This window comes from Meriones unguiculatus, chromosome 8 (genome assembly GCF_030254825.1).
Source record: "Meriones unguiculatus strain TT.TT164.6M chromosome 8, Bangor_MerUng_6.1, whole genome shotgun sequence".
In the NCBI taxonomy this organism is placed as follows: domain Eukaryota; kingdom Metazoa; phylum Chordata; class Mammalia; order Rodentia; family Muridae; genus Meriones; species Meriones unguiculatus.
In genome coordinates this window covers 73,641,058-73,661,990 of record NC_083356.1, presented here as the reverse complement: position 1 = coordinate 73,661,990, position 20,933 = coordinate 73,641,058, and the positions used below count along the sequence as shown (strand labels likewise).

The 20,933-nt window shown below is 49.5% G+C and overlaps 1 protein-coding gene across 25 annotated transcripts in view; it reads left to right on the top strand.

The window, feature by feature from the left end:
- Nucleotides 1-650: 650 nt before the first annotated feature.
- Nucleotides 651-20,933, top strand: part of Fnbp1 (formin binding protein 1) — a 112,222-nt gene continuing 91,939 nt past the window's right edge. For 10 of the 25 annotated variants that reach the window (XM_021652783.2, XM_021652634.2, XM_060389896.1 and 7 more), the window contains exon 1: nucleotides 653-895. In XM_021652783.2, coding sequence (XP_021508458.1) covers nucleotides 872-895 — 24 coding nt within the window. In that variant the 5' untranslated portion in view covers nucleotides 653-871. Of the gene's footprint in view, nucleotides 896-20,933 lie in introns of all 25 variants that reach the window. The other 15 variants (XM_021652934.2, XM_060389897.1, XM_060389892.1 and 12 more) reach the window with 4 other exon arrangements.

The window sequence follows — 20,933 nt, the reverse complement described above, 5'->3', positions numbered from 1 at the left end:
CCTCTCCTACTACATGCAGGTGACGTTGGTCCAAGACCACCCAGCCAATGAGCACGAAGGCTGGGTTTGAACCCTCCAAATTCTCTGCGGGCCCTTCAGAGACGTCTGCTGTCCTTCAACGAGGTGACAGAGCTTCACTGCCGAGATTCCTGGCTCAACAAATAGAAAAGGGCACAGATTACAATTTGGGGGGCGTACATTTCCGAGTTTCTTCCCTAGCTTCCGGGGTCTGCCCTGTTGCTGTTTTCGACCCTGTGTTCACAGCGCACCGACGTCTCGGTTCCAGGCCCCACTCCCACGCGAGCTGCCGGGCTCCTTGGGCCTCTGCGGCGGCTGAATAAGGAGAAGCTGCTCCGGGAGCCTCTAAGGTGGGCGTCGGTGGCGACAGGGCGAAAGTTCTGAACTGCAAAGCGGCGCTGGGCGCGGCAGATGGAAGGCAGACCGCGACGGAGCGTCGCGATCACGAGCGGCCCAGTCTGCAAGCAGTGAGCGCGGGTCCCGAGAGCGTGGAGAGGTCCCGAGGGGCTCGCCTCCTTCCAGACCCCCGGCAACCCGGTTAAAAGGAGCCTCGGGGCGGGGCGGACGCAGGAGCTGTCAGTCCAGCCCCGCCCCGCCCCGCCCCTCGCCCCGCCCCGCCCCGCCCCGCCCCTCGGCTCCAGTGCGGGGCGGGCGCGCTGCGGCGGTCGCTGCTGCTGCTGCTTCCTCGGGCCATTTTGCTCCGCGCGGAGCGACGAGAGGTGGAGAGCGGGGGCCAGAGGAGGCGCGGGCCGGAGAGGGCGGCGGGCGACGGGCTTTCCGCATCCGCAGGGTCCGGAGGGCCGCAGCGATCGCCGGCGAAGAGGGTCCGGGGCCCCTTCCCGGTCCCTGCACCATGAGCTGGGGCACCGAGCTCTGGGTGAGTGAGGGGCCGGGCCGCGCGGGCGGCCTGGGCGGGTGGCGCAGCGAGGGGCCTCGGCGTGCGTCGTCGCTCAGCGCGGACGGAACGCGGATCGGGTGGCCCCGGCGGCCTGGAGGCGGCCCGGGGCTGGGTCCCGGCTGCCGGAGCGGCAGCCCGCGGGCAGTCCCCGGGGGCGTGGGGCCCGCGCGCTGCGGGGCTGCGTAATTGCGCGCTCCCCTGGCCGGAGCTCTGGGGCCAATCTGTGCTCCGAGGTGCGGGCGGATCCCGCGCTGCTCCCGGGGGCGGGGCGGCCTGGCGGGCGCGGGGTTTGGGGTCTTGGGTTTTGGGGTGCCGGGAGCGAAGGGTGATGTCTTCCCTCTGAAAGTGAGGACTGTAGCCCTGGGGCTACAGCCCTGGGGCTGTTGGGGCGCACTTGTAATTCTTCGGGGGACAGCTCAGATTCTGAATTCAAGGGGGCTGCGGCTCTAGCCGGGCAGACAGCAGTAGGGGAGATCATAGGATACCGGGGAAGAGCGGTTGCGGAGGACCTGTTTCTGTCCTGCTGCCCAGAGAAAACGAAACGGTTTCAAAAGGGGATGGCCTCTCAGGGATCCTTCCTTTGGGGGTGCAGGTGGTTTAGCGAGCCTGTGCTGGAAACCGTCCCACCGAGGGCGGTCAGAGGACGCTGGGGCAGGCAGTCTCCGGGAACGAGAGGCCGTTGGCCGAGGGACAGGGCCTGTTGCCCTGCCTTCCTCTGGACGCAACCTGGGAAAGGCTGGGCATAGGCTGGCGGCGCAGCCGGGTGAAGGTGGGGACGAAGCCGCGGCTACTGCGCCGAAACGCGCCAGTGATGGACTCCACACTGCCCGCTGACTACCTTTCTGAATTCCATTTGTGAAGGGTGTGGAGGAGAAAGTGTGGGGTGATGTTGCCATCCAAGATGAGGCCAAGAAGCGTCGTGTCAAAATAAAACAAGGTTAGGGCAGTTAGAGAAATGCAATGCGTCCTCCTTAATATATATATATATATATTTTTTTTGCCTTAATTGTTTTTACATAACCATTTCTTAGACGACAGCAGCTTCTGTTAGTACCGGAACCCGAGCAGTGGCTCCTGTAAATCGAGATAACTCATTTCATAAACATCCTCTGTCTTAGGGATTCCCATTCATTCAGCTGTCAGTGTCAGGTGGTGTGTGCGCACACCCATTTTGAAAGTAAATTAACACACAATTTGAAGCACTCGTGCAGACCTCCATTAGGCAAAACTGTCCGCCTTTCGGCGCTGTTTTCTGTTTTCCCGCGGTTTAGTTTTTGAGTTGTTGTTAGTAGGTTGGTTGACTTTGAGTGTGTGTGTGTGTGTGTGTGACCTGGGGAGGGGGCACATCAGAAGTCATGGTGAGTGACAGAATAGAAGTGAGGGCATGTGGTCCCCTCACTTGTTCATACAGGATGGAGTCGGAAGGGAGATCCATGGTTCCCGAGTGACTAAGGGAGGTGGACATTTAGCCGTGTTGGTGGCTGTTCTAGCAGCGGGTGATCCAGAAGAGGGCAGGTGGCTGCCGGAAGAACCGACAGCATGGCTGCCCTTCCTTCCTGCGTCTTTTGGGAGTGGAAGACAGGAAGTCAAGCCCAGGAGCCAGCCGTGTGGTTCACACCTGTAATTCCAGCATTGGAGAGGCTGGGGCAGGAGATGTCTGTGAGTTTGCATCCAGACTGGAATACATAGCGAGCGCCAGATCAGCCGGGGCTGCATGGCAAGACCCTGTCTGAAAAAGCAAACCAAAAAGCTGCCAAAGATGTTCCTCCGTGGTAAAATACTTGCCTGGTATTTTACCACAAGGTGCTGGGGACAAACCCAGACTGGAGGTGCAGAGAAAAAACCAGAATGCCTGGGAGATATGTTTAATGGCAAGAGAGATGAAATATTTGGTTTTATTTTATTTGGTAACCTTGTGAGTTTATTTATGGTCGATAACACGTTGGCCAGCCATATTATATACGAAGTATATGACAATGAAAAAAGGGTGGTTTAATTCTTGGTTTTGTTTTTAAGGCATGCTGAGTACAGGCCTTTGCCTTTGGGTAGCTCATAGTTTAATGGAGGGAATGCGTGAGCATGTTATGACACTATCAAGAAAAATTTGCAAACTTCTAATTTTAAGGCAAAAATGTCCATTGTCAGTTATCTTGGCTTTTTGAAAACAGTTTTCAAGAAGGAAAAAGAAAAGAAAGAAAGGAAGGAGATAAAGCCAGCCTGGAGGAATGAAGCAAAGCAGGGCAGAAGAAGCTGGCTGTGTGTCTCGTGGTCAGGAGCTTGGAGATGTGCAGAGGGCCTGGCGGCCAGGCCAGGGCCCTGATTAAGGGTTTTCCTTACATGGTGGCTTTGGGACCTCGCTCATGTGTAATGAGATAATGATGGGGCCCAAAAGCCTCACTTGCCAGAATGATGCTTCTAGATGGAGTGGTGCAGTTTGGTGGCCATGAGTGACTGGTGGCAGGTGGCTGCAGCTCTCGTGGACCTTTAGTGATATTGACAGATTCTACACAGTCCAGGGACTTCAGCAAAAGTCGATCAAGGCTGTAAAAAAACTGGTTTTGAACCCTCATTCTACATGAGAAGCCCTCTGTTAAGCCACATCCTGGTAGGAGTAAGACCCTTTTCTTCTTCCTTCCTTTCTTCCTTCCTTCCTTCCTTCCTTCCTTTCTTCCTTTCTTTCTTTCTTTCTTTCTTTCTTTCTTTCTTCTTTCTTTCTTTCCCACTCTAAAGCAGAAAGCATTCACAGTCTAGGTGAGCTTTGATAATTTGTAAAATGTTATAAGTTATGAGGAAGTTATAAAAGTTGTATTTTTGTATCAAAGGAGTATAATAAAACCAGGCCTACTGGTCAGTTCTGTAATCCCAGCTGGAGGGAGGCTGAGATGGGAGGACTGAAGGCCTCCCTGAGATGGGAGGTTCAAGGCCCGCCTGAGCAACTTCAGGTGAGAGTTTATGTCAAAAATTGAGAACACAGAAAGGGTTGAGCACATAGATCAGTGGTTTGCATAGCACACATGAAGCCTGAGTTCTACCCCAGGTACTGGCACGGGGAGAACGCAAAATAAAATATAAATGGCAGCCTTTAATTTTTTTTTTCAAAAATTTATTTATTTATTTATTTAAAATCTGCTTTTGTTTGAGACAGGGTCTAACTGTAGCCCTGGCTGGCATGGAGCAAACTATGTAGAGGGGCTGGCTTTGAACTCTCAGAGACCCTCCTGTCTCTGCCTCCGCCTTCTTAGATAACAGTTTTTAAAGTGATTAGGTTAAAGCTGAAACTGAGCTCAATGATAGGTTGCTTGCCTAGGTTGTCTGAAGCCCTAGGTTCATCCCCAGTGTGGAAAGAAAAAAAAAAAAAGGAAAGAAAAGAAAAGAAAAAGTCAGTTAATTACAAACTTCAACAATCATCCTGTAACAGGGTTATAATAAATCACTTCTGTAACTATGTAACACTGAATGCACCTCAGGCCTCCACAGTGAGCCACGTTGTACAGGGTGAAGGGCGGCGCTTACCTTCCTGGCAGCACATGCAATATAGGTTTAACCTCTAGGCGGGGACATCAGAACCGCAAGGGCCATCTACGTTTCTACAGAAGATTTATCAAAACAGAGCCGGGGTATAGTGTGTTGGGGTAGCCTGTGACCAGCATGCGTGAGCCCTGAGCAACTTGTTGAGATTGTGTGTGTGTGGTGTGTGTGGTGTGTGTGTGTGTGTGTGTGTGTGTGAGAGAGAGAGAGTGATGTATATAATATATACAATTGTTGACATGTATATGTTTAATATATAATTATACATAATATATATGTGTTCTCTGTATATGTATTCTTAGACGCCCTAAAAAGTAGGCTTTTGTAGAACAGTTTGAGATTCCCAGTAAAAGCGAGTAGGTGATACAGAGATTGTCACCTTCCCCGTACTCCTTGTCCCCAAAGGAACACAGTCGAGCTACATTCCTCTTTCGTCTTCTACACATGTGCTTTGGCACACACACAACCCCCCCCACTCACTCCACATAAACACACACATAGGAGAATTGTTTTTGAAAAGCAGATTCCTCTCGTGGTTCACGGCATGCAGGCCCAGTAGCTCCGGGAGTTATGTTAGGGCACTTTATAATGTGTTAAGGTGTTAAACCAGGCAATACTGATTGTTTTCAACCGGAAGTAGTGAGGATTAACAGTTTCTGGTTGGGAGAGGTGCGAACTCTTTTGCCTTGACTTCTAAATGGTTGTAGACCTTTTCCAGTGCTTCAGAAACTTTTCCTCAGAGTTGTTTGAAGGCCTTTGCCCTTCAAAGGTTTCTGTAGGAGAAACCTCTGAAGATGCATGTGCACAGCAAGGCCGCCAGCAGGGACAGTTGTGACCCCAGCTATGCTGAAGCAGAACAAAAGGGCCTGGGAAGAGAGACTAAGCCTAGCTGAATTCAGTCACCTCTGTTTCTTCCTCTGGACAAGCTTGGCACCCAGGCTTCCTGCCTAGCAGAAGTGAAGCAAAGCCAGCACGCCAGCAACCCGGGGACCATGCAGTCAGCTCTCACTCTGCAGTTTGTGAGTTTGTTCTGAAGCCATGTGTGCACTGTGTTTGGGCTAGGGAGAGCATGCTCTTAAGCATCCTCTGAGGCTCTGCATCCCCCATGCCGACTGTGGGATGCCCTGGAGCTCGGGCCTGCCAAAGCTCCCAAGTCCTACCTCAGCTCACTCTAGCCCTGCCCTGATGCCCTGTTTCCCTGCAGGCACCACTCATGCTTATTCTGTCAGTACCGCCCACACGTAGGAATAAGGCTTTATTTTGATACTGAAAAATTGCACACTCCCAAGAATACACAGATGCCCTGAGAAATTAATCTAATTAGATTTTAGAATGTGGGCGTGAAGTCATCAGGAATTTGTACGGAAATATTTGTTTCCTGTTTCAGTGCCATGAATGCATATGGAGTAGGCTTCTGGTGTGATAGGACATTTTAAAGGCAGCTTCAAACTACAGGGCTCAGGCTGGTCTAGAATTCATGATATAGCCTGAACTTTCCCCCCTAACTCAGATCTCCTGCCTCACCTTAACTGCTGGGATTAAGAGTGTGAGCCACCACACCCAGCAGAATATCCACCTTCTTTCTAGCAAAGGGCATATAAGAGCTTTTACCTTCAAACTGTAACTTGGGACCTGGGTTCAATTCCCAGCACCCACGTGCTGGCTCTCGGCTATCTGTAGCTTCAGTCGTGGGCAGTCCAATTCCCTCTTTTGACCTCTGTGCTCACCAAGCACGAAGGCGCTGCTCAGACATGCACGAAAACAGAATACCCAAAATTTCATGTGTATCATAAAATTTAAAAATGAAAACAAGCAAGCAAACAAACAAACAAAAAATCTGTAACCCTGGCTAGTAAGCCCTTGCTGCCAAGCTTGAGCTGTGTTCCACACTCAGAGCCCACAGAGACTTGACTCCTGCAGGTTGCTTTCCACGTGCTGGCTTCAGCAATGCAGGCGGCCCCTGCACACATGCAAATTAGTGAAAAAAGAAACTGTGACATCGTATCAGCTGAGCGGAGGGCTAGACAGAGGCTTTGGTTAGCCTGTACTACTCTAGTAACTGGAATTGTGGGGGTTTCTGTTTGCTTGGTGGTGGTAGGGTTCTGTTTTTATCGTTTTCATTTCTCTGTGTGGCCCTGGCTGTCCTGGAACTCACTCTGCAGACCAGGCTGGCCTCGAGCTCACAGCGAGCCGCCTGCCTCTGCCTCCTGAGTCTGGGACTACAGGGCAGGCCGCCATCGCCCTGCCTGTTGGCTGGTTGTTCTTGTTCTTCTTCTTCCCCCTCTGCTTCTTCTTCTTTTTCTTTTTTTTTTTTTTCTTTTTCTTTTATGTGCTTATTTATTTTTTGAGACAGGGCCTAAATAATTCAAGCTGGCCTGAACCTGCAATGAAGCTGAGGATGACCTTGAACATCCGAGTACTGAGATTACAGGCAGGCCCTGCCAACTGAGCCACTTACCCAGCCAAGAATTACTTAGTCCAGTACCAACGGTTTTCCGTGTATGCTTGTTTGTATTTCTTTCCTTTCTAAAACTGGCTTCTAAGTGCCTCAACCCTGTAGCCCTTTAACACCCACAACACTGCCCTGTGGCCTTACCCGCTACTGGAGCTAGACTCACCTCATGAGGAAGAGGCGGGCCAAGTATCACTTGTGGCAGCTTTTGGGCAGAAGATGCTGAGATGCTCTCAGGAATGTGCAAGGCCTGTGGGGGTGGGGCAGGGTCAGCCTATGACAGGAAACCATCAAGTCACCTGCAGGCCTCACCCAGTCTCTACAAAGCCATCAGCAAGAGCCAGGTAGCGATGGCCCATTTCGAGGAGGCTTATGCCGCGCAGAAATGGCTACCATCTGCCCCCCAAGAAAAACATGACCTTGGGCCTCATCTGGGTAAGTCCTTGCCTGGGATGTGGTAGATCCTTGCCTGGGATGATAGTTTGTAATCAAGACCTTGACTTGGGCGGATGAGACAAAGCCCAGGGAGGCTGCTTATCACACGTGTCGGATGTGAGTCCATTTGGCAGCCCTTCACTCGTGAGCAGGCTGGAGATTGCGCTTCCTGTGGGTGAAACCACTGACCCAAGATCTTACAGCAGGAAGTAGAGGTTTGTTCTCAGGGTCCTGGCTCCATGGTACTCTGAAATGGTTTTTTAAAATCCACTTATTTTGTGCTGAGGACAAACCCAGGGCCTCTCACATACCAGACAAGCTCTCTACTGTACAAGTGCTAGCGCTTTTCTCTCTCAAAATTTAAGAAAAAAAAATAAAATTTTATTCATTAATTTTTTTATGTGTATATACGGGGTGTGCTTTGCTCCATGGCTGGAGGGAGGCCGCAGGCCAGCTCTCTCCTTCCACTCTGTGGGTTCCTGGAATCAAACTCAGGTCATCAAGCTTGGTGGCAGGCACCCATCTGTGGAGCCATCTCCCCAACCCCAAGAGTAAGGCATGGTGGCTCACTATTATACTCTCAACACTCTCCAGGCTGAGAGTCTCTGTAGTGTCGGTCTGGGCTCAAGAGCAAGACTGCCTTACAAAAACAAACGGAAAACTAATTTTATTGTTTCAGCAGTTTGTTTTATTCTTCTTTCTTTCTCTCTCTTTCTCTTTGCTTGTTTGTTCAAGCATTTTAATATAGAAAATTTCAAATCAACTTAAAGTAGAGAAGATAATATGATGAGCCGCCATAACTGTTCATCACCCAGCCTCAAGAATGGTTGTGTTCTGCCACCCTTTTGTCACTTTGTACCCAGTGTACCCTTGTAGGGTCCCCTGCAGTCTCTCCCGCACACCATGGTGCTTTCTGGCTCTTGGGCCTGCTGAAGAACCAAGCCCAGACCCATATTCTCCCCATTGCTTAAAATCTGACAGTGGAAGAGAGGTAGAATCACTAAGTAGCTCCTGGGCCTTAACGGAGAGCATTGAGCCTCCTCCCCTCTTCTCCAGTTTGCAGATGAGCCTCGGGCTCCTGGTGCCAGGAGTTCTAAGCTAGTATCTGTTTTAGTACCCATCACTCAGGCCTGTTTTCCTTGTCATTGACTTAGGGTTGGGTCCCTAAAACCTGTTTGGTTTTGGTACTGCGCGTTGAACCTAGGGCAGGGCACATATTTGTTAAGTATTCTTCCAAGGCCAGTGGAGATGGCTCAGAGGTTATGACCACAGACTACTCTGCGAGAGGGAGGACCAGGATTTGATTCCCAGCACCCACTTGGTGGCTCCCAGCCACCTGGGACTCCTGCTCCGCTCTTTCAGATTCTGAGGGCACGAACATGCTGCACAGAGGCACAGACAGGCAACACACCTGTGCACATATAATAAAAATAAATCTTAAAAAAAAAAAACTGGATATGGTGGCGCACACCTTTGATCCCAACACTCAGGGAGGCAGAAGCGGGCACAGTGTTGCCGAAGCCAGCCTGGTCTACAAAGCAAGTCCAGCACAGCCAAGACTACACAGAGAAACCCTGTCTCGAAAAACAATAGCAACAACAACAAAAGAATCTTTAAAAACATTTCTCTTCCACAGAGATTTAACACTACCCCTCCCCCCTTTCCTTTCAGTAATATGGCCAGACTGACCTTGAACTCTGTAGCCCAGGCTGGTTTGATGCTTGAATTTTCTGCCCCAGTCTTTCATGCCACGGGGATTACAGGGCTGTGCCCTCAGGCCTGGCTAGTGAAATAGTTGATGCCTCTGTTATGGAGAAGCTGGGCTGGGCTAACTGCTGTGGGCTGCAGAACTGGAAGACGTGGTTGTGAATGAAGCTAGCGGTTGTCATTTATCCAGCAATCCTCTCACTGGTTCTCTCTCTCTCTCCCTCTCTCTCTGCTGTTTGTTTTGTTTTTTTTTTTTTTTGAACAGGGTTTCTCTATGCAGCCTTGGCTATCCTGGATTCACTTTGTAGACCAGGATGGCCTTGAACTCACAGAGATCCACCTGCCTCTGCCTCCCTGAGTGCTGGGGTTCCAGGCGTGCCCCACTGCGCTCAGCTGGTCTTTCTTCTTGTAACGACTGATTGATTTCTATTCATGTGAATGTGTGAGTGCCGGAATGCATGTGTGTGTACCATGTGTGTGCTGGTGCTCCGGGAGGCTGGAGGACAGTGTCAGATGTCCTGCAGCTAGAGCTGCAGGTGGTTGTGCACAGGCTGGTGCAGGCTGGGAACTGACTGCGCTTCTTCTGTGAGAGCAGTGAGCTCTCTGCAGCACTCAGCATCTTTCCAGCCCCAGAACCTGGTTCTCTCCAGTGCTGGGGAAGTCTTCCCAGGAGCACCACATCCCCCAAAGACTTTCTTCTAATTTAAAGAAATTACTTCATATGGGTCTTAGCCAGAGCAGTAGAGAGGCTTTGATTTTATTTTTTTCATTTTTTGGCTAAGAAAGTATGTTTAAGAAGTATTTTTAATTAAATTGTGGGTGATCTGGGTGTCGTATGTAAGGCTTTCAAAGTTTTGGTTTATTTATTTTGTTGTGGGGTATGCAGGTCAGAAGTTGACTTCATATGTCTTTCTCAGTTACTCTTGACTGTTTGTTGTTGTTGTTGTTTGTTTGTTTGTGTCTTGAGCCAAGGTCTTTCACTGAACTTGCAGTGTGCTGTTTCAGCTGGACTGTCTTGACACCTAGGAACTCCCTGTCTCTGACACACCTCTCACTTCTCTCCAGTTCAAGGATTACAGGTGCCCACAGCACAACTGGCTCTTTGCTGTGGGTGATTTGAGCTTCAGTATCCAGGCTTTGCTAACTGGGCCACCACCCTAGTCCCTCAAAGATCTGGTAACAAGATTTTAAACCCTTCCTCTCATCTCCGTGGCAAAAGGAAGCGTGGGCCTTTAAAGGATGCTGGTCCCCTTGGACTTGTATTTATTTATGTACAGCCCAAGCTGTCTGTGGACTCCTGAGCTGGGATGAAATTTCTCTGGGGAGAAATGGTGCGTTGATCATCCTCGGGTTGAGAGAGCACTGGAGAGGGTGGGCTGGCTGACTCTGGCTGGTCCCCTCTGTTCCTGCTTCACCGATCTCTGTGGTGTGGTGACGCCTTCCTTCCCAAGTCACGGGCAAGTGCTTGCTTGAAGGTACCATGCATGCGCCTGTTGAGTGAGAGCCACTGAGTCAGTGGGAACTATAATAAAGGGGAGGGTTATAGGAATTAAAGCCGTGGTCCTGGGGAACAAACTAAGGACTCTCCTGATGCAAGCTCGCTTGATGAAGGCTGGGCATCATGGCACCATGCCTTCTAGTTTTCACATAGACTCTTTGTCCTTTGATTTAAAACTGATTCTTTGTATATGTTAACAATAAAATAAAACAACCTGACGTTACGCTGGGTGTGGTGGGTCATGCCCACAGTTCTGGCTTGTAGGGGGTGGAGTCGGAAGGATCAGAAGTTCAGGGTCATCTCACCTTAGGTTAGTTTGAAGCCAGCCTCAACATGAAACCCTGTCTCAAAAACCAACAAGCAGCCAGGAGCGGTGGTGCAAGCCTGTAACGCCAGCATTCTGGGAGGCAGAGGCAGGTGGATTTCTGTGAGTTCGAGGCCAGCCTGGTCTACAATGTGAATCCAGGACAGCCAGGGCTACACTAAGAAACACTGTCTCATTAAAGAGAGAGGGAGAGAGAGAGAGAGAGAGAGAGAGAGAGAGAGAGAGAGAGAGATCAAACCAAAACAAACAAGCAAAAAACAAAAACCAACAAACACCAAAACAAACTGATTGGGGTGGGGGGGGGCTGCAGGTCATTGTTTTTTGAAGCAGTCCAGTTCTCTGAAGGCCATATCAAAGTGTGATTTTTCTTTTCCGTTAGAGAGAGAAAATGAGCTCTCAAAACACTACCCTGAGGTCCCAGGCATGGCTCAGCAGGTAAGAGCCTTGGCTGCACTGCAGAACCCTGGGGTTTGAGTTCAGCACCCCAGCTCACAGCCATCTGTAAGTCCAGTTCCAGGGGATCCGGACCCTCTTCTGGCCTCTTGGGTACCTGCAAACAGGGGGTGCACATATATACACTCAGGCGCACACATATACACAAAACAAACAAATTGAAAAAAAAACATACTAAGGTTTACTGCATACTTGGGTCTACTAAATATATACATTTAATTTATCCTGGAGGTTAATAGTTCTCTTAGGCTATTTTTACCACTTTTAAAAACAGATTCTTAAGTCACATTCTTTCTCCCCTCACAAAGCTGGGTATTTGCCACTTGAGACATCTAATAAATTATTCTGCATATCAGCTTAGCTCAGGATCCATTTCTTCTCAACAAAGATAACTAAGATTTTAAAATATTTACTTTAGGGAAGATACACGTGGAAATTCCTCTAAGTGTTTAAACAAAGACATTTGGATTGCTTGAGTATGTATGTAAATAGAAATTTCATCATGACTCTGAATTTTTAAAATTACCTTTGTGTGTGTTTGCAAGTGTCTGTGTTCCTGCAAGTGCGCGTGTGCGTGCATACTCGCTTGAGCTTCCTTGACATGGGTTTCATTGACTCTGACCCACCCCACCTCTTAGGCCAGACTGGCTGGCCAGCAGGCTCCTGAGGTTTGTCTGCTGTCTCTGTGGGTACTAATATTCTTACACAGGAAGCAGTGTGCCCACTGAGCTGGTACCCAGCTCATTATTATTTTGGGCTGTCAGAGGGAAATAATGAAATGACCCCACTGTAGACTAGAAACAGAGTGTAGTTAAACTGGCCATGTGTCAGGTTAGAGAAGCAGGTCTGGTGATTATTTCTTCTTTGAGCATCTACTAAGAGTACTAAGATGTGGTTTAGGGTGTGATAGGAAGGTAGACAGGAAATGATGCAGGGCGAGGCCTGGAGAAACCTCTCAGCAGCTTGCTGTCGAGCTGAGGGGCCTGGCTTTGGTTCCCAGAACTCATTTCCTGCAGCTCACAACAGGCACTGGGAACTCTCACGCCCCCTTCTGGCCACTGCAAGCACTGCACACGAATGGTGCGCATACATACATGCAGGCAAGCATTCACACACATAAAATAAAAAGAAACAGGAGGGCATAGCTCAGCTGGGAAAGAGTTACATCCTGGTAGAGTGCTGAAGGGCTAGTCAGTCGTCAAGGAAGTGTGATCAGTCGGGTGGAGACCATACTACCTTTCCAGGAAGAGGAAGTAACAGACAAAAGGCCCAGGAGTGTGGGAGGACACAGGGCTTTCTGTTGAGCCAGGCGTGTGGTGGGGTGTTAGGGGGGGCTGAGAGAGAGGACCATAGCAAAGCCACACGGGGACCTGGCTTCCCATTCAGAGCGTGTGAGCTGCTTTTCAGCTGCGGGTTGCTAGCCAGCCTCCAAGCCTTTCTCCTCACCACTGGAGCACAGAACTCAAGCCCAGATTAGGGAGATGGCCCAATGGGAAGAGTGCTTGCTGCGCTAGCACGGGGACCTGAGTTCACACCCGCAGAACCCATCGTTGAAAGCCAGGTGTGCTTGAACAGGGTAAGGTGTAGGTGACAGGAAGATCGCTGTCACCTGCTGGCCCTCCTGCCTAGCAGCAGGCTTAGTGACAGACACTGTCTTAAGATCAAGAATGATCGCATAGGACATCCCAGGCCCTCCTCTCCCTGCCATGCACATGTGCCGTGTACACACGTGTGTGTACACCCTACACTCATACAAACGCACACACCCCACCATCGCCTCTTTGCTGTCCGCCTCTGCTCTGTACACAGCCTTGGTCCGGTTGTCACGGCTAGCTCCTCAGCTCTTTCTAGCTAACAGGCTTTGTGTTTTCAGTTTGCCTGGAGGAGACTCACACTAACCAAATTCCCAAGACCGATGAATAGCACAGAATGCAAATGCGAAACCTCACGAGAAGTGCAGACTGGAGCTTCTCGAATGCCGATCTGTGCGCTCCTTCCCCGGAGGCTGAGCTATGTGGAAAACTAGAGTCTATATTGAGTTTCCTGGAGAGCATAAAGTCCAAACAGGATCAGATGAGCTTAATGGCTAGTGACAGCCAGCTGTGGGTCCCCGGGCTTCTCTGGCCTGGGTAGGGTGGAGCTTTTGACAGGGAGAGCTGAGAGCCTCTCCCTAGATGCTACAGATGATTCTCCCCGAGGCTGGCTGCAGCGCTCTTCACTCAGATCCTCTTCACTCAACCTTTATTCAACTCTGCGTCTTCCAGGTTAGATCCAGTCGTCCATCATCTGACCCACTGTAGCATTTCCCAGACTGGAAGAGACGAGAATCTACAGGTTGACCCATTAAAAAGAAAAAAGAAAAGATTACTTTTATTTATTTATTATTTATTTATTTTAGTGTTTTTTTTTTTAAGATTATTTATTATGTATGAGTGCTCTAGTTGCACATACACCTGCAAGCCAGAAGAGGGCACCAGATCTCATAATAGATGGTTGTGAACCACCATGTGGTTGCTGGGAATTGAACTCAGGACCTCTAAAAGAGCAGACACTGCTCTTAACTGCTGAGCCATCTCTCCAGCTCTATTTTTGGTTTTATGAGACAAGGTCTCATTATGTAGCCTTGGCTGGCCTCAAACTTATAGAGAGCCACCTGCCACCAACTCCTGAGTGCTGAAATTAAAGGTGTATAAAACCTCAACTGGCTTGATTTATTTTACTTTTTGTTTGTTTGTTTGGTTGGTTTGGCTTCGTTTAGTTTTTTGAGACAGGGTTTTCCTGTGTAGCTATGACTGTCCTGGCACTCTCTTTGTAGACCAGGCTAGCCCCAAACTCAGAGATCCTCCTGCCTCTGCCACCTTAAAGCTGGGATAAAAGTTATGTGCTGACAGTACCTGGCTGATAAAATATGAAAGTATTCGTGCGCGTTTGCACACACGCACACACACACACACACACACACACAGTCAGCCACTGAGGAACACTACAACCACATGGAAAGCCTTTTCTGTCCCTTGTGGCCTAGGATAGTAGCCCTGATTTACTCAGGTACCTAACTAAGTCCTCATTTCTTGAGTCATTTAAATAGTGCCCGGTAGGCATTGTCCTATGAGAAGAGAAGAGGGTGGGTGACCGACCTGCTAGTAGAAAGCTGGGCATTGCCAAGCGTGATCTTCATTTTTCAGGTGTCAGGAAGACAGGTGCTATAGAGGGTTGGAAGCAGAGAGGAGAGCAGTAGACATCTCACAGCTGCGGTTGAGAGGCATTTGCATCTGGATGTCCAGAAGAACTGCAGGGAGTGGAGATAGAAGCTGTGACCATCCTAAAACAGATTAAGACACAGAGGTCAAAGGTTTCCACAGGCTCTGCCCTCCCAACCACAGCGTCCAACTTGAGATTGTCACTTGGTGAATTGTCACTGTCCTTCAGGACAGCATCCATGGCCTTGCTGGGGTGTGACTTACTGTGTCCCCATGGGAGAATTGTTTAAGCTGGGGGTGGCTTTCAGATGGGTGGCTTCTGGAAATGGTACCAAGGCCATCTGGAAGCTCCAGGAAGGCTGCCCTTCCGAGTCGGAAATGGGAACAGTAAACTCAAGCGGCCATTACAAGTGGGCATTACACTTTGGGTAGCAGTGAAAAATGAATGTCAGGAGAGTTCCACACACAGGCTGTTAGTTTAGACCAGTCCTTTGAAAGCTCCCCACGTGCTGCTTTTGACTTAACGGAGATGAGTCGAGTTTAGAATTATTTAGTTCTTACCTTGGTGACTGGCATTTTTGTTGCACCAGATCTAATATTGTTTAATTTTCCTCTTGACAGATTGTGAAATAAATCTGATTTTGAGAGAACTCACCTCATGTGGCCAACAGATTCTATTTTGCAGAGATGCCAGCAGAACTGCCTCTGTCCCAGGGCTCATGTTACAATGTGACCTACAGACCTCTCCCACTGGGTTCTGCAAGGGGCCTCATATTCCTTCTTCTAGGATGTGGACAGGTCTTCGGGGCTGTTTTACTTACTGATGAGTGTGGTGGAGGTGATACCAAATGATTTCTGAGGCAGGGTTCTAAAAGTGACATCTGCTTTGGCTCGGCTATTTTGGACCACATTTTTGTTGCTTTTTGATTTGGGGATTGTTTTGTTGTGTTTGAAACAAGGCCTCATTGTGTAGCTTTGGCTGTCCTGGGACTCATGAGATCCACCTGCCTCTGCCTTCTAAGTGCTGGGATTGAAGGTGTACATGACCATACCTGGCCACTGTGTGTGTGTGTTGTTGTTGTTTGAGACAAGGTCTTATTGCTAGGATGTATTTTAAAATGCCACATACAACCAGATCTGATAGAAAAGAGATTTATTGGATGGAGGTGGGGAGAGAGAGCAATGGTGGGGTACCCCCAGGAGAGAAACAAAGGCAGAGAGAGAGTGCAAGAGAAGAGTGTGGGTAGGAGTGGCCTGGCCCAAGTAGTGACATAGGTCATTGTCAGGATCCTAAAGGTCCCTAAGGGCAGGCCAGTTGAATTGCCTGCACAACAGAACACCTATTCTGTAGATTAAGCTGGCCTGGAACTCAAGACAGTCCCCCTGCCTCACTCAGGCCCTTTTTTGCTTGGACTGCAGGTGTGAACAGGCTGCCACACCCAGCTAATTGTTGTTGTTACTATTATTGTCATTGTTATTATTACAAGGTTTTTGCAGTGTGTGGTCTTGCTCAACAGCCCGGGTCTGGAGCCAGGTCCCATGGCTTCCCTCCAGTTATGAACTTGCTGAGTCATTTTGGACAAGCCATTTAACCTGGGTTCCTTCCCCTGTTGAATAGGACACAGTGATGCCTGCCCGAAGGGATTGTTGAGAAGGGGAAAGAGTGCTTGGAGCAGTTCTCTAGAGAAGCAAAAACAGATGAGATGAGAAAAATTATATTTATATTTGTGTATCAAAGAAGCCAAGGACAAGTGGCTGAGGTGCCTATTAACATATCAAAGCAGATGGTGGCCAGTCTCCCAGCCCGCATCACTTCTCACTCCACCCCTTCCCTAAACCTTTTCCTCCCCAGGCTGGCTTTGCTTCCCTTCTCCCAGCTTCAATTCCTTCTATAACACAGCTGTGCACTGTCTTGGCCTTTTGGCCATGGCTCCTCTCTTGCTCCTCTTGCTCTTCTCTCAGTCTTCCCTCCCCGCTCCTTCCTTGGTCCTGTTCAGTCTGTTGACCATGCTCAGACTGGACCCTTCCAGATGCCCTTGGCCGTGCTCGCTCTCCCTCATGTCTACAACAAAAGCCCTTCTCAGCAGGGTGTGATCATGTCCTCGTTTTCATTCAGGTTCTAATATCTGTGAAGGAACACTGCAGCAGCAAGATGGTGATCAAGCCCTCACAAAACAGTTTCCCTCTCCCTTTCCTCTTATCTGGCCTGCCACCAGAATGTGCCCGCCCACACTGAGAATGGGTGTTCTTGGTTTAAAAACGAGTAACCCGGAAAAGCCCTCCCAGGAATGAACGGCTGCTTGGGTTTTAGTTGATTCCAGATGCAGTCAAGTTGACAGCTAAGATGAGCCATCACTGGTTATGCCTGACACATCGGGCTATGGCCACCAATGATCCCCTTGTATGTTGCCGGCTTCGATGTTCGGCTCGTGTTTGAATTCTAGTCTAGTCAGCAAACTGCAAGGCTTTTGATCCCTCCCCACGCTGCACTCTAACAGAAGACATTAATTCAGTTCCCATCACCCACATGGTGGCTCACGACGGCCTGTAACTATTCTCAGGATCCAGCACCCTGTTCTGGCCTCTGAGAGCATTTCCCTGCATGTGGCACACACACACACACACACTCCCAAGTAAATAAAATAAACCTTTTAACGTTCTGAGCCCCACTGCCCAAAGCTCCTGATCAGGATGTGTGGTCACACCGTGCGATGAGCCCTCAGTGTGGGTCACGGCAGCTTCTGAGGTTGGAAACGCTTCAGAACTTTGATGTCCAGTTCCCACACTACAACTCAAAGAAACGCCAGGAACGATAATAGGAGGGTTGCAGAGGTCGGATCATTGCCCAGTGGGGCATAAATAGAGACGTTAGACACATTCCTTAGGCTATTAGGCCTCCTGAAGGCATTAGGTGTCCTGGGCGGGGCTCTTCAGTCAAAAATACCCAGGTCTCTTTTGCTGAGTCAAACCTTTTTTTGTTTTGGTTGGAAGATGACTCAGTCAGTTAAAGGCTTGCCTCACGCTAACAGAGGACCTGAGTTTGGATGCCCAGCACCTGTGTAAAAGCTGGGCATCCTGGTGAGTGCCTAGAATCCCAGCGCTTTGGAGACAGGAAGACCCTGGAGGCTTTCTGGCATGTCATCCAGGTTCAATTAGAGGTCTTGTCTGTAAAAATCAGGGCATTATTAAGATGGCTGCCAAGCCTGATGGACTGAGTTCAGTTCCTGGAACCCCACAGTGGAAGGAATAAAGGACTCCCACAAGTGTTCCTTTGCCTTTACGCACACACACAAATAAATAGGCTGGCATTTATTTTTGGGTAATAAGTGGAGCTGGAAGTAGTGGGGCACTACTGCCATTCCAGCACTGGGAGGTTGGGGCAGGAGAATGTGGGCTTGAAGGCCAGCCTTGGTTACATACTTCAAGGCTAGCCTGGGCTACAAGAGAACCTGTCTTGGAAGAAGAGGACAAGTATGAGGAGGAAGAGGAGGACACTACTGAAAGCAGTTGGGCAGGGTAAAGACCGCTTTGGATAACTTTAAGGAGGGCCAGGGGCACAGTGTGTGAAGGGGCCAGTGCCTGTTTCTCGGGTTGCTCTTCCTGTTACTTGGTCATGAAAGAATGACTGAAGCCCTAAGCAGTTAATTGCACGGGAGGGCAGAGAATGGTCTCCTCGACAGTACTCGGTGGGCCTCACCCACTTGTGCCAGTCTATAAAAAGGTTTGCTTACTTAAAATTAAACAATGTTTGTTTGTGGGCTGGACCCCGCCCGCTCATGTGCTTGGAATGAGGGGGCTGCAGGGTAAGCGACTGCAGATGAGGGCCAGGCTAATGCCTATCTGGGGCCCAGGAAGTGAGGCAGGCCTGTCACTTGAGCCACAAGGGTTCAGGGTCAGTCTGAACAACACTGCAAGACCCAGTGCAAAAGCTCTATGCGTTTTGATGCTTTGGTGTGGCAGAGACCACGGTAACCTAAGAGAGTGGAGGCTCTGGCTTGGCACACTGAATGCTTAGTGCTCTGAATTTGGGCTTGTTCTGGGGTCTGATAGCGTGTGATGCCAAAGAGAGAAAGGGACTAAAGGAGATGTAGAACACACTAGGAGCGGTGAATAAAGTGGTAAATATGCAGAATTTTTAAAAAAATAAAAATGACCTATCTGTGCGTTCCTGCCATCCACCAAGAGTGCAATGCCGAGACACCTTTCCGGGTGTGGATGATGGGTGGTGATGAGACCCAACCAGACTCTGCTAGAACACTTCTGAGAAAGTGTCCTTTGAGTGCTGGTTGTACTGGCACGTGCCCGCAGTCCTAGCACTTAAGGCAAGCCTGGTCTACGTAGCCGGCCACAGCCCAGTTAGGCCTGTGCAGCAAGAATCCCTCTCAAAAAGAAATGTCCTTCTTTTGTGTATAATGATGTGACCAGCCAGCTTCCCGCTTCTGCCAGCGTGCCTTGCCTTTCTGGCCATTACTGATTTTCCCTCCGGAAACTTAAGCCAAAATAGACTCCTTCTCATGGTCCAGTATGGTGTGATACGCCTTTTAACCCCGTTGATCACAGCAGCCAAGAGGCGAAGGCGGCTAGATCTGAGTTCAGCACCAGTCTACATAGGGAGGTCCATAGTGAGACCCTGTCGCAGAAACACACAAATGAAAGTCTTTTTCTTCTCTAGGTTGCTTTGGCCAGAGTTAATAATCACAGGAACAGAAAAGGAACCAGTTTAGAGCCTTTTGGTTCCGCTTCCCCAGTAGCAGGAGTCACAGGTCTCTGCCAGCACACCTGTCTGGAACTCACCCCTCTGAAGCAGACAATTCAGTGCTGTTTCCTGTGTTCACAAGCTTGTGCAACAACCGCTTGCTTCTGTTTGGCTCCAGACGCTTCCATCACTCTAGCATGAAGCAGTCATTTCCCACTCCTCAGCCTCAGATCCTGGCAGCCAGCAGGGATGGTTTTAGCTCTCCGTGGGTTTACCTGCTTTTCCTGTTTTATCTAGAGAGATCCATACAACACAGCTGGCTCCACCCTCTTAGCATCTCACTGCCAGGGTTCCCTCAAGTTGTAGCACAGGCCAACACTTCAGTGCTTACTTACCACAGCTGGATAATACCCCGCTGCAGGAGACATCGGGTGGCCTGCCTCCTGGTGTCGGATTCAGCCCCTCTGGTGGGTGTGAAGTGATATCACGCTGTGGTTTGGTTTGCATCTCTGGAGGGGCCCATGGCGTTCAGGCTCTGCACCGCTTGTGTCTGGCTACCTTCTTCAGAGACCTAACCTGCCTGTAGTCTTCACGTCCATAACAGCAAGTAAAAGTAACCTTAACTTGCCTGCTGTGGTGGCACACACCTTTAGTTCCAGCGTTCAGGAGGCAGAGGCAGGCAGATCTCTGTGAGTTCAAGGCCAGCCTGGTCTACAGAGTGAGTTCCAGGACAGCCAGGACTGCACAGAGAAGCCCTGTCTCAAACCAAACCAAACCAGGCTGGCAGTAGTCAGGCCTAGTCGTGCTTGCCCGTAATTCCAGGACCTGGGAGGTGGAGGCTTGAGGATTGGGGGTTCAGGGTTCTCTTCAGCTCCACACCTAGTTTGAGTCCAGCTTAGACTACGTGACATCTTGTTTCAAAAAACAAACAAACAGAAAAGTTAAAGATTAAAAGAAAATAGGGTTGGGATGGGAACTACACTTGCCCAGTGTTTCTGCTACTACAAAAGTAGACGAATGAGGGTTGGCAGGATGGTCATAAAAGACACTTGCTGCCAGGCCTGCTGACTTGAGTTTGAGCCCCTGGACCCACACGATAGAGGAGAGAACCTACTCCCACAAGTTACCCTCCGACCTTCACACAGGCACTGTGATACGTCCACAAACATATAAAATTCAGAAATAAACCAGGCCAGGATGTTCACATTCCTGTCATTCCATCTTGGGAGGTAGACAGAATTCCCAGGGCAAGCTGGCTAATAGATCAGCCAAATCATGTTAAACAGAAAACCCTGGCTCAGTAAAAATAAAATCCAAGTGGGAAGTGATCAGGGGAGACTCCTCATGTTAATCTCTGGTCTCCACTTGCACATATGCACACATAAATGCATATATGAACACACACGAACACACACACACACGCGCGCATGCGAGTGACAGCTTGGCCTGGGGATCTTGCTCGTGGCTGTAATGAAAAGGGCTACTCTGAGGAGCTCCTTTGTCTTCAGAAATGTAAGAGTGAAGGTGGTTGTTTCTGGAGGGAGCTGATCTTCAGCTGGAGGAGGAGTCTGTGGAATTCCTCCCAGATGCTGGAAGGGCTCCCGCCTTGTTTAGTCTCCTTAATGACCAGAGAAGGAATCTTGTTGCTAAACAGGTTGGAAGGGCCTAACAGGTGCTATTTAAGAACAAGTGAAAGGAATTGCTCTCCCTGGGAATGAAGTTC